This window comes from Trichomycterus rosablanca, chromosome 4, assembly GCF_030014385.1.
Source record: "Trichomycterus rosablanca isolate fTriRos1 chromosome 4, fTriRos1.hap1, whole genome shotgun sequence".
Classification (NCBI taxonomy): domain Eukaryota; kingdom Metazoa; phylum Chordata; class Actinopteri; order Siluriformes; family Trichomycteridae; genus Trichomycterus; species Trichomycterus rosablanca.
Window position 1 is genome coordinate 28319102 of NC_085991.1, and position 14185 is coordinate 28333286.

The 14185-nt window shown below is 37.0% G+C and overlaps 1 protein-coding gene across 1 annotated transcript in view; it reads right to left on the reverse strand.

The window, feature by feature from the left end:
- The window catches only part of LOC134311526 (collagen alpha-1(XXV) chain), a 251033-nt gene that overhangs the window by 55282 nt on the left and 181566 nt on the right, over positions 1–14185 (reverse strand). The window contains exons 7-10 of the mRNA XM_062993157.1: positions 12980–13051; positions 12034–12150; positions 9129–9164; positions 954–980 (exon numbers count right to left, since the gene is read on the reverse strand). Coding sequence (XP_062849227.1) covers positions 954–980; positions 9129–9164; positions 12034–12150; positions 12980–13051 — 252 coding nt within the window. The remainder of the gene's footprint in view (positions 1–953; positions 981–9128; positions 9165–12033; positions 12151–12979; positions 13052–14185) is intronic.

Sequence of the window (14185 nt, forward strand, 5' to 3'; positions counted from 1 at the left end):
CAATTTTCCTTATCCAATTACTTGATTGCATTGTGCTTCCTCTCTACTCTCATGACTGAGGAGAGCCATGACTAACACACACCCCCTCCGACACGTGTGCAGTAGCCGACTGCATCTTTTCACCTGCACGAGGCGATTTTATATGTGGATCAGCTTTGTGTACGGAGAGACACACCCTGTCCATATTATTTCTTGCCCATATGGAGACACCATCAGTTAGCCAGCAGAGGTCATAATTGCATCAGTTTTTTCTCTGGCACGCCCCTGAAAAACAAGCCAATCATTGTACGTGTGGGTGCTCAGCCTGCCGGTAGCAGAGCTTTGATTGAAACGGATACCTGAGCCCATCTTTTAATGTTTATTTTAAAAAATTTTCAACACGCAACATAATCAGATTTTTCACAGTATATTTTTACTCTTATTTTATAAGTTACTTCAATGACATTGATACTTAACTGTGACTATTACATCTTTCTATCTGTGGCAGAGTATAAGATTAAAGTTACTATAAAAACGTATAGAAAATGTAGAGTATACCCTTTGTATTGTGTAATATGTTAATAAATGAGTTTAAATTGTGTTGGAATCAGCAACACAGTTAACTGGTGGCTTGGTATCTACTTCATATTTTATAGCAACCATTTTTGTGATAGTTCTAATTTGTGGTCGTTTCTAATAATTAGAAATAATTTATTTTATATATTCGTTTGCTTGATAACCCACAATCCTTTATTAAAACATTCTACATTTTATTCAAGTTCATCAACTTTAAACAAGGGTGACTAACATGCTCCAGAAATAACTCTGATGTGGTTTGAGAGTATCAGCTTTTTAGCCTAATATGAATGCATCTTTGTGCTTCATACTTTTGATGTATTACACAGTTTCCATGATTAATGAATTATTGGCACAAGAACAACAGTCTGACTTTTAAAAGATGACTTAAACCTTACCTTGTGTCCGGGAGGGCCCACTGGTCCCTGGGAAAAGAGAAAAACCAGAAAAAGTGTCATAAGATTTGAAATAATACTTTTTCTTTTGCCAGCTTAATCTTTAGAGATTAGTCTGCCAGTCTAAGAGAGAGTTGCATTGATTTAAAGAGAGCCTTTTGAGACTTGAATAAGGCAAAACTAACTAAAATAATTACAATCAAAAGTCAATGTATTGCACTGCACAGTTGCTTTCTGTTTATTCCGCCTGCTGATCTAATCTTTAATGAGAACATTATTTAATCATATGTCATTTAAGTAAATGTTATTTTTCTTTCATTTGGCAACCTGATCCTTTTCTGTGGTTGGGGAATATTGGATTTCTGCACTTCAGAAAAAAGAACAGGCGCTGAAACTGCTTAGTTGCAAAAGCCAGAAAGGTGTGTTGTGTTTTGAAAGAGGAAATTTTATTGTTTATTAACAATCAAATGGTCAGTGGACAGCAGTTAAATGGTTGGATTAGGGCGGCACGGTGGCTAAGTGGGTAGCACGGTTGCCTCACAGCAAGAAGGTCCTGGGTTCGATCCCCAGATAGGGTTGTCCGGGTCCTTTATGTGCGGAGTTTGCATGTTTTCCCCGTGTCTGTGTGGGTTTATTCCGGGTGCTCCGGTTTCCTCCCACAGTCCAAATACATTTATTGTCCATGACTGTGTTTGATATAACCTTGTAAACTGATGAAACTTGTGTAACGAGTAACTACCGTTTCTGTCGTGGATGTAACCGAAGGGTGTAAAACATGACATTAAAATCCTAACAAATACTGACTGCATTATTGTGTTGTGGCTATATTACATATTTCAGTGTAATAAACCAATAATAGTGAAGCTGCAGCATGTAGTGAACAGAAGTACCCTAATTGGTCTTTACTGCGTAGTCAGTTCTTTTTAACACAAGAGCACTTTTTCTAAGTATAACAACAAATATTGGGTGTGGGAGCAACATTTGCTCTATGTTTGTGTTATTTCCAGATTTATTGTATGTCACTCAGTTGCAGAGGTGGAAAGAAACGAAGTACATTTACTCGCGTTACTGTAATTGAGTGGTTTTTTTTGAGTACTTGTACTTTTTAAAGTAGATAGAGTACAACCAGTAATTTTACTTTTACTTAAGTATGTTTTGTATTAAGAATTGTAATTCGCTACATTTTAAATAACATCCGTTACCTAGTAAAAAAAAACGCTAAAAAAATTGCGTCTGGGAAACTGCTGCAGTGAATTCTGCAATGGAAAATAAACTGGTGCTAAAATAAAGGAGCTGTAATCTAGGTATAGAGTAGGGAAGGGTGATTTTAAAAGTTTAACATGTTTGGAGTTTGATGTTTCGTTATTTGACAACATAGTCTGATGTCAAAGAATGGCAAAGTTTTGTCTTACATCTTAAAGGTTTTCTTTGGGCCATTTAGTGAAAGTCACAACACCTGTAACCTTGACTTGTTTTGAGTTTTGAGATTTGCAGTATGACTGTTGTTTGGTATTTGTTGGTGATGATAAGAAGGCTGGTCTATAGAATCCACAATTAATGCCAACTTCAGTGGTTATACAGTTTGAAAAAGTTTTATGGGATGGTCTGTACTAAAATGACACATTACATATCCCTAAATGTTTTAAATGTTGTATCAACATGTTTCTTTCTATTAAATTTTAATTAAAAACAACTATTGTGAGATATATCCACTTGTCCTGTTTGCATTACACAGGAGAGACACCCTCTCCTGTTAAAAAAGTAACGTTTACTCTGAGTACATTTAAAATGAGTTACTTTTTACTTGAGTAGATTTTTAGGCTAGTAATTTTACTAGTACTTAAGTTAAAATTCATTAAAGTAATAGTACTTTTACTTGAGTACTATATTTTAGTACTCTTTCCACCTCTGCTCAGTTGGCATTTTGCCAGTGCATAGAAATTCTCTTCAAAATGTATAAGTTAGAAGGATTTAATTAATACCAAATACTAATAATACAGCATAGGTGTTATGACATAATTTTGATGAATATAAATGGAAAACTGAGCCCTGATAAATTGTGCAGTTATATACTGAAATCTCAGAGTAGCAGGAAATTAGTTGATAATTTTGGTCTATTGCAATGTAGCAAGTCAGTGTGATTGTAATACAACTGTGCCAAAGTAATCTGTGGCTTAAACTGTTTTATGGCATCCGGTCATTACTGTAATTGAAATTTTAGAATTATTTGAGCCTTAAGTAAAACAATATCTACAGCCAGCCATATTCGTCTTCAACCAGCCTTGACCCAGAAGTCATAAAAGACACTGCACTCTATCAACATGTGCCTTAGAAGCTTATATATGAGCTTATATTAAACTACAATTTGGCTACACCTTCTGATGTCCTGTCCCGATTAACCATCAGAAGTCTAGATTGGCTCGAATCAAGTTCTGTGGTATATACCAACAAACATTTTAGATAGCCTACTTCATTTCCAAACTAAACAGCCCTAAACCAAAGCTTTCTTTCAGCCTTTAGAAAATCAGTCAAGGATCGAAAGTAAGCAAATAATGGGTTCATTAGGCAGCAATTCAAGTAATAAATGATCCGTTTCCTCTGTTCCGTTCCTTCCTGTTCTTCAGTGGCGTCTTGAATGAAGATTCTTCTCTAAAACAATTGGAAGTAGATTCTACAAGCCACTAACAAACCTCTTTTGACTTCAGTCTTAAATACCAGAAGAATCAAAAGCCATTGTAGCTGGAATTGCTCCAGCCTGAATTACAAAGTCATACACTTAAATAACAAAGCATTTGAGTGTTTGAATAAGGAAGGAACAAGACTTTGGCTGTCTCTTGCTCAATAATGAATCCATTTTTAAATTAACCAAAATAAATAACTTTCAGCAATAACCATATCACTTCTGTATTTGCTGTACTTGCATTTGAATCATATCCATATGTGTAAAAGCTCAATTTGAGTTGTACTGAATATGAAGTCACTCGGCAAAAAGATCTTTTAAAACTGCTTTGGGCAATTGCCTGATTTTCATTTTTCAAAGACGAGTAGGTTTAAGGGAACATAAATTAGAAGTGTGCAGTGTAAAATGCCTGACTAACATCCATAAAGCTAGCCTTCTATTCAAAGCATATTTATTTTGGGCATATTATAAAACACTGTCCTTGGAAATAGTTATTCAAGGGCGTTTTTGCCTGCATATCGAGAACTTAAGCAGTAGTACTGAGTTTGTTCGTTCATTCACTTCTTTAGTTTTATTCACTGCTTGATCATGGTTGTGGTGGGTTAAGTGACACATACAGCCTGGACAAGGGTGCCAATCTAATGCATCATTCTTTAACACATTGACTCTGTAATGGGCCTACCTGCCAAATAGCTTAGCTGGGGCAGGATTACAGCATCATGCCCAGCTGACAGGGTGCCCCATGCACCTATGACTGACAGTGCCGGTTTCTTAATAAGCAGTCTAATTAAGTGTTAATTTGCTGCAGCTTATGACAGCACTCAGTTTTGTAAGGGAAACTGATTCTATTTTGGCTAAGTGGCATTCCTATACCTAGACCCAACAAAAGAATCCATTCTAAGCATATGCTGCTTTCACTGTGTGGCAGCTCTTCCGTACCCTCCCTCTTAAAGCAACTGTCATTGTTACAGAGTTCTTTTTTATTTATTTAATTTTTTTTAAGAATTAACCCATTTTCAAAAGGGTTGTTACACACTGGTGAATTAAGCAGCTGGCATATACAACCCCAAATCAGAAAAAGTTTCTTACATTGACTTTGACTTTTATTTGATTGCAGACAGGATGAACCTGAGATATTTCATGTTTTGTCTGCACAACTTCATTTCATTTATTAATAAACATCCATTCCTGCATTTCAGGCCTGCAACACATTCCAAAAAAAGTTGGGACAGTAAAGCACTTACCACTTTGTAATGTTGCCATTCCTTCTCACCACACTTAAAAGACGTTTTGGCACCAAGGAGACCAAGTGATTTAGCGTTTCAGCTTTCATTTTGTCCTATTCTTCCTGCAAACACGTCCTAAGATGTACAACAGTACAGGGTCGTCGTTGTCACATTTTTCGTTTCAAAATTCTCCACACATTCTCTATTGGGGACAGGTCAGGGCTGCAGGCAGGCCAGTCCAGTACCCATACCCTCTTCCTCCACAGTCATGCCTTTGTAATGTGTGCAGCATGTGGTTTTGCATTGTCTTGTTGAAAAATACATGGATGTTCCTGGAAAAGATGACGTCTTGAAGGAAGCATATGTTGCTCTAAGATCTAAATGTACTATTCTGCATTAATGCTGCCATCACAGAAGTGTTAATGACCTTTGCCAAGGGCACTGACACAGCCCCATACCATGACAGACCCTTTTGCTCATTAGAGACTAAGCCTTTTTCTGGATGATGCTTTTGTAGCACCTGTTCACATCACCTGTGTGGAATCACATCATTATTTAGTTTTTTCACCTCATTACTAGCCCTAAATTGCCTTAAACCGTCCCAACTTTTTTTGGAATGTTTTGCAGGCCTGAAATGCAGGAATGGAGGTATATTAACAAATGAAATGAAGTTGAGCAGATAAAACATGAAATATCTTGGGTTCAAACTGTCTGTAATCAAATAAAAGTAAATGTAAGGAACACTGCATTTTTATTTTATTTGCATTATCCATATTGTCCAAACTTTTTCTGATTTGAGGTTGTACCTTTCCTTTATACCAGAGCCACTTATGTGCGTGAAATATTTTACATTATGTGTCCTGGCAATTATAAAACAAATACAGACCATTATGTTTTTGTTATAATAACTAAATGCACTTATAATTAACTTCATGTCATATTATTTACCTTCATTTAATTACTTCACACTAGACTGAACTGCCCCTTTTACTCATGCTGTACTCTTGTGAGTAAGATGAACATTCATGCAAGAACTCTTGTCTTGCATGAATTAATTTTCCTTTTATGTTTTTCCTTTTGACAACTTGCATCTTAATCTTCGCCTTGTCTTAATTAAATGAATGTAAAATGTGTCTCACTACTTCAATAACAAATAAAGGTTGTAGTTTTACCATATGTTGTAAATATAATGTAAACAACTAATCCTAACAATAATATTATTACCAGCAAATTCAGATTGTCTTAATACCATCTTTTCTGCAATCTCTGTAAGATCTCAAGCAGAACACATCATAACATAACATGATGTTCCATATTTCATATTAAGTGCCACCACAAACAGTGCAAACAGCTTCTGTAAAGTAGAGAATACCTGAATTTACCCCAGAACAACCTTATGACACAATTCCTGCTTGATCCTGCTACGATTTTTCTACTCAACTTCACAAGAACCTAATCTTCATAACCAGCACCACATGTCCTGGATGTGTTTGAAGAACTTTGGAATTCAACAATTTGACAGTAGAATCTTCAAGTGCTACATTGTGCTAAGTAGACATTAAGCCCTGGCGAAGCACAGTGCATAATAGTTAATTTTCATATACAGTGAAAACTTTACATACACATGTATACACAAGGGACATTTATGTATGTACACTAATGAGCCAAAGCATTGAGCACCTCCAAAAATATGCCTGGCAATGACTGTTTCATAACAATTGTGCATGTCATGATCGGGGATATATTTAATGTAGCAGTGCCAAAGTGCCTATGCTAACTCCTGTCGGCTGTCAAAAGCACCTGGAGTGGGCATGCAGCCATCAGAACTGGACATTAAAACAACAGAAGAATGTTGTCTGGTCCAAAGAATTGTTTTCTCAAAGATGCATAGTTCACTTGCAGAAGAGATGGGACCCGAATGCACTGTAGAATGATCCACCTCAAAACATCCAGATGCTGAGGGACCTGCTGATAAGACAGGACTCCCTCAGATGTCCACAAAATCGTGGAGTCCAAGACTTGACGGGCTAATGCTATTTTAACAGCATATTAAGCTGTTGGTCCTAATGTTGTTTTGGCTCATCAGTGTATGTTGTTTTTCTGCCTGAATGACTAGAACACACAACTCTTTGTTCCAAAATTTAAAAAAAGTCAGAAAATGTTAAGTTCATATGTGTCCAGTTTTAAAAAATGTGTATGTGTTCATACAAACAGAGCTAGTTTGACTGCTTTCATTAAAAAGGATTTCAAATGATTATGCTAAAAGAAAATTTGCCCAGACAGTCAGATCCAAAAAACACAAAAACAGATTAGCTTTAAGCCCATGGCACTTTAAATAGAACATTACACCATCATTAAAAAAAAAACTCTAATATGCAGTTTTTTGCATGTTCCAATCATTCAGTAATGACAAGGACAGCTGAAGAAACCATTTTAAGACCAAGTGTTAGCCTGTTTTTGCAAGTAGTAATTATTACCTTAAAGGCGATGCCATAAGTCAAGGTATGGAGGCAAGCAAAGATTCTGATGACATGCAGTATGCTTGTTCTTAAGTGAGGTTTTTATGATTTTTGATTATGGGGATATGTCGGCAGTCTAGCACGTTTTTTTAAAGTGCAGTTTGCTCTCTAAATGGTGAAATTACATCTTGTTAAAAGCAAATTAGCGTCATGTATTCTCCAAACCTTTCAGACGTAAAGGTGGAGGTCAGTACAAATGGAACACACATGTTATGTTCTCTCTTTAACAGAGACATAGCTTTTTACGTCGTGTAAATTTCCCTACTCTGGCGCAGTTTAGATGGTGACTTGCAGGCAGCAACCAGGTTCAAGACAGAAATACACTCCACTGCATGGTACCCTATGGTATGGCACTTTAATAAAATATTTGTTCATGCCAAGTAGCATGTACTGTACCTAAGTACCCATGCTAAAAAAGGTTACCCATATTGACCATGAAACAATTAATTCTAGTTATCTCTTAGTGGGGCGGCATAGTGGCTCGGTGGGTAGCACTGTCGTCTCACAGCAAGAAGGTCCTGGGTTCGATTCCCAGGTGGAGCAGTCCGGGTCCTTTCTGTATGGAGTTTGCATGTTCTCCCCATGTCTTTGTGGGTTTCTTCCGGGTTTCCTCTCACAGTCCAAACAAATGCAAGTGAGGTGCATTGAAAATACTAAATTGTCCATGACTTCCATTGACAGTAAAGACTTGAACTGATGAATCTTGTGTAACCAGTATTTACCTGTCCTGTCATGAATGTAACCATGAAGTGTAAAACATGACATTAAAATCCTAATAAATAAATATCTCTTAGTGACAGTTATTAATTAACTGGTGTCTTATCTGTGCCTATATAAATATGGCTAATTTGACTATGACCACTCTCAGGTGTTAAGAGGACATTTGTCTAAATTGTCAGATTTAAATCAACGCAACCAAAAAAGAGGTCTTCCAGGAATTAGAAGAAGTGCTTGAATGGTTTGGTTTGATTAGTTTCGTGTAGAGAAACTTCAGTGATTTTTTCAAAACCTTGCCTTAACTCCACTGAACACATTAGAAATGTTTGATTGTGAGCCAAGACTTCTTGTCCAATTTCAATGCCTGATAATACAAATTCACACAAGGACAGCACACTACCGCTTGTACACAGGATTCTATCTGCTGGGTGGGTACTACTATGGCTGGAGGGAATGGCTAATGCCTTGTGATAGACTGCTGTCTTTTCGGGTGTGTTACTGCATTGTGTCCAGTGATTCTGGATGCACCATCTCACCACAACCCTGACCAGGATAAAGAAGTGGTGAAACAAAAATAAAATAAATTGAAATTCCAGAAGAGTTGAGGGTGCTATAGCCACTAAAACAGGGAACACATGTCAACAAACCTCTGGTTGTATGGTGTCAAATTTTGACCCAGCAGATATTAAGAAAACCTCAAATGTTTGTGAGCATTTTTTTAACAATGAATGTTTTATGTACTGTACATGACATGCATTTAAACATTTGACTTTAATTTAACGACTTGAATTATATATTTGTTTTTGTTGGTGAAAACTGATTAAACATTCTAAGCTAACATTTCAGATGTCTCATTGACATCAGTAAGTAGGGATTATGATGTATTACTTAGGTTTCCTATAAATAACCTGTCTTGTCCTTTTGGTCATTTTAATTGGTGAAAATGGCTTCTTTTTTCTTTTTAACTGGAAACCACAGCTGTGCATGTGTGCATGTGTAACATCACTGTGCATGTGTAAAATGGTTGATCACTTACCGCAGGACCAAGTTCTCCTGGGGTTCCAGGGTCACCCTGTAATAAATATGAATGAAACATTAAGAGTTAGGTTGTACAAGTGCTTAATTTTCATTAGTGTGAAAGAAGTGAATCAATTGGCAATGACTATGCTATCAAGAATAATAATAAGTAAAAACAATTCACATTATCTTTTAGTCACTGCCCTTAATTCCCTACCTCAAAGTATCTCCTATTACAATAGCTTCCAATCAAAAAAGCTAGGGGGCATTTATGTGCATCTTTTAAAACACAATGACAAACCCTCACTTAAAAAAAAAATGCTGCAAATGCTATAAATTTATATGCTATAAAGTTATTTAGTATTTAGTGGGCCAGTGATAGCTCAGTGGTTAAGGTACTGGACTAGTAAACAGAAGGTTGCCGGTTCGAGCCCCACCACCACCAAGTTGCCACTGTTGGGTCCCTGAGCAAGGCCCTTAACCCTCAATTGCTCATCGTGTTCCACTCATTGTGTAAGTCGCTTTGGATAAAAGCGTCTGCTAAATGCTGAAAATGTAAATGTAGTAAATACAGTGAATACATTTAAAAAGCAGAATAATGCTAACTGCTTAATCAATAAACATAATCTTTTACATATACTCTATAAGGGATACTTTATTAAAATTATGGGCATTTATATGTGTAAGACTGCAGGACCATAGACACATTTGCATTTTTTAATGTCTAAACAACACTTTAACCTAGCATACATTAAATTCTGCTTGGTTTAAAGATTGCTAAGAGTGTATGTAAAACGTGTCAATTTTGTGTATAGTAATTTTAATAACCAGTCATAATCAATATTAATCCAGAAAGCAGGATTTGTCATAAAAGTGACTGAAAAGTGACCCACTGTAATCAAAGCTGGTACTCAGTGCTAGGACTAGTCTACCCTTAGTATTTCCTTACTAATCAGACTGCACATGCATTAGCCCGCCAAATAAGGAAGCCTAATTAATCACTCCAGATAAAGCAGATGGGAGCAGCACAATTCACTGCTGAATGTTGCAACTTAAGACAAAATAACTGATGTGCTACATGCTGCACTTGGTCATTCTGTTTAGTAAGCTTGCATGGCTTCCCGTTATATATATACTTACGAGGGTTCTTCAAAATGTTTCCGCACTTTTTTTTCCTAAAAACTCTATTTATTAAGAATTTCAAAAACAAATGACATCACTTTTCTACATAGTCACCTTCCGATGCATTTTGTCCAGAGCCATACCAACTTTTTAATGCCATTAGCAAATATGCTTTTGGTTGAGCACGTAGCCACTGATGCACATCATGCACATCATCATCACATAAAAATCTTCTTCCACTTAAAGCTTCTTTGAGGTGGAAATCAGATGGTGCTAAATCCAGACTATAAGCTCTCTCTCAGTCTCTCAGACACGACCAATTACTACTACACCGTTTCCAATGAAAATATAAAAGTGCGGACAATTTTTGGAGATCCCTCGTATATACAAAAAAGACCAAATATGCTGGCCCGCTAAATAACTTTATAGCTCAATTATAAGTTTATATTGACACAATATCGACAATACAGCCTTGTTATTTTACATAATATAAATAATATAATTAATAATATAATTATTAAGAGTGGTTCACTTTTGCTTAAAGTTGGCTGCTAGACTTTAGCAAGGCAAAAACAAACTGACCCTATATGAACCTTTTTATCTGCAATGTTCTTCAATAAAAATGTATGGCTGTATGCTTAATTTTATAAAGGGGTACCAACATACTTTTGGCTGAATAGTGCCAAAGTAGATGAGTCAGTATTTTTTATATATATTGTTATTAAATTTGGGGAGAGGGGTAGAATATTTTTTTGGATTGGGTTCTACAAAGAGAAGGTTGGATGTCAGAAAGAACAATTATCAGCCCCTTGCATTACAAACATGGAAATAAATTTTACAGCATTATTACTTTCTGGAAAGTATGAAAACAATGTAATTTTGGTTGGAAGGAAACAGATAAACAACACTTAAAATTTTACAGATTTTCTACAAATCAGAAATAACAGGTCAATCTGAAGCCCCTAGAAGGTTCTATGAAAGTTAGTTTTTTTCTCCTTTTGTATCGTTTTAGTTAGGGCGTACATAAATTAAGGCACAATGCCACTGACAGCATTACACACATGGAAAGAGATTTACATTTTCTGCATTTAGCGGACACACTTTGTCCCCATTTTCCTCCCGATTTAGCGCACTCAATTTTTGTCTTCTGCTGCTGAGGGATACCTGATTGCATCAGAGGAGAGCACGTCGCTGTACACACCTCTTCCGACACGTGCACAGCCCTCCTCTTCTCGCCCCTGCATTCTGCACAGGTGTCTCTTCCGACACGTGTCTCTTTCGCCAATCAGGGTCCTTACACAGCTTATTTATACCCACCCACCCACACATAGTCTGGCCCCCACCCTGCAGATACGGTGGCCAATTAGTATCTGGCACTTACAATTATGCCCGCCAGATGGCGCCCAGACGACCGGTGGCAACGCCAAGCTTTGAACCGAGGAGTTCAGAATCTTGGCACTGGTGTGCTAGCGGAATATCCCACTGTGCCACCTGGGCACCCTAGCAGACACTTTTATCCAAAGCAACTTACAGTACTGTGATAGTGTACTGTCTAAGCAATTGAAGGTTAAGGACCTTGCTCAAGGGCCCAACAGTGGCAACCTGGCAGTGGTGGGGCTTGAACCAGCGACCTTTCAATTACTAGTCCAGCACCTTAACTGCTAGTCTACACCTGCCCTTATAGATTTACAGAAAGCAAAATAATGCTATCAGTTGATGTGATACAGACAGATTTTTGAAAGCAATGCCATCATATTTTACAGGTGCTTTAAAACAAACACATAAATACAGTAGGCATTTACCGGTAGCCCTGGAGCTCCCCTGGGACCATCCTTCCCTGTGTCCCCTGGGGGTCCCCTGGGGCCAGGAGGACCTGGAGGTCCAGGGGGTCCTGGGGGGCCTTCTTGGCCTTGATCACCCTAAAACACAATTAAGGCAAAGCATTACTTGAAAAGGTGCAGCCACAGCATAACAAAGTAAAACAGATCTATTGTAGTGAAAGAATAGAATGCAGTGAAAGTAGCTATTATGTAGTGAGATTATCACTCAATTTAAACAATTTAAATTGATAACACTACAAAAAGACTGCAGACATAAAGTTAGTCTTCTGCTTTAATCATATAGTACTCCATCTATGATAATTCTTTTCTAAAATCTGTAATGAGGGTTTGTTATTACCTTATAAACTTACCAAGCACTGCAGGTGCTTCCTTACAAGCTTCTAATCTTCTATATTTTGCTAAGGATCTTCTCATTTACATTTTGGGTTCAGGTTTGCTGACCATAAATACAACTACTTTGTAATTGGAACTGAATCCTAAATAATTCCCTAGTTTCTAAGCTCAATAATTACTAGAAAACAAAACTTGAGAGTTTGAGTATCAGTAAAGTCATAATCCTAATAATTCCAACAACACATGGTTTATGTTTAAAATATTATTCTATTTTAAAATATTAAAAGTTGTAGCATCCCTGAGATCTGAAACCAAAAGCACAATTTAAAAGAAATGAAAATTGTGTTTGTCTGTCTGTAAGTGTTAAATACTTTTTACACTATTGACTATTATTAGTAGGCATTTAAAAAAAAGATAGCACTACAAGCTTAGACTGATCCTATTTTTGTTTGCTTTAGCAATCTTGAATTTTGGCAAGGAAAATGTGAAGAATAAAGAGGAAGAAAGCAGAGGAAGTGAAGAACCAAAAGAAAAACATAGAGTAGTAAGAGAGGAAAGTAAGGTGAAGCACTACCTTAATGAGCCGGCGTTTAATAAGCTGCTGATCAGCAGAAAGAAAGCCATGATTGATCTTAGGGAAGACCATCTGAGTAGATGTGTGAGGTCAAGAGGTCGGAGGTCAGAGATGTGAGAGGTTGGAGAGGAGATAATAGTTGTATGAAGTCCCAGAAGAGGAAAGAGGTGAACAGAATAAAAAAAAGAGAATAAATAAAACAGATTAGATCAAATCAAAGGGTGCAGTTCAGCGCATTCAAGCATGAGCAGAAATCCACACAATTACCACTTTAGCTTTAGGAATGCTAGGACTCTCACTTAAAGCTTACTGACCACCCCCACCCCTCCCTCACGAAAATGTACATTTCTGCTCAATGAATGCACTGTTGCCAAAGTAATGCCTAGAGCTTAGCCAGACCCCAGAAGCTGCACACACTGAATGTGATGACATTCGCTTCTAATTATGATTATGAATAATTCAAGCTACTATTAAATATTCCAAACATTCTTACATTTAAGAGTTTTATTTGTATTGTTTGTTATATTGGTAATTTTATGAATAAATTAAATGGAAAGAAGCTAAAAATTAGCACTCTGAAGAACGTAGTGGCAGTGAACCATGGGAATTCACTTACAGAGTTAATATCAAGACCATATCTTGGTTAGTAAATCTGAATATTATGCATTATCTCTTGTACATTACTGTTTTTTAAAGCAGGCAGCACTGCTAATTCCATTATCCTGCATATATTGTACTATACAACTGTGGCTCTTAACCCTTTTCTTAATGAGGTTGTTATGTAAATGCATTGTGGTAGAAAAGGCATATTGTTGGACATCTCATTCCAAAAACAAATTGTATTTAAATAGAGTGACCTCTATATGATCTCAGCTAGAACAATAGCCATTTTTAGGAAGAATTCGCATTTGTAAGGCTGGGCACTGATGTTGGTCAAGAAAGCCTCAATTGATGTTTCGGTGATCTGTGCATGACACTGGAGTTTCTTTAAACTCATTTTTTTTTTCTCTATTTTATTTATGCATTTTCTCCCATTTTAGCTGCTGGGGGATCCCTGATTGCAGTCGAGGTGGGTATATTGCTGCTCACGCCTCCTCCAACCCGTGTGCAGCCCTTTGTGGAACCCTTTTTCACCTATGCACTCTGCACAGGTGCCTCTCTGTCTGCCAATCAGGCTCCTTACACAGCGTTTGAAGACCCCCACCC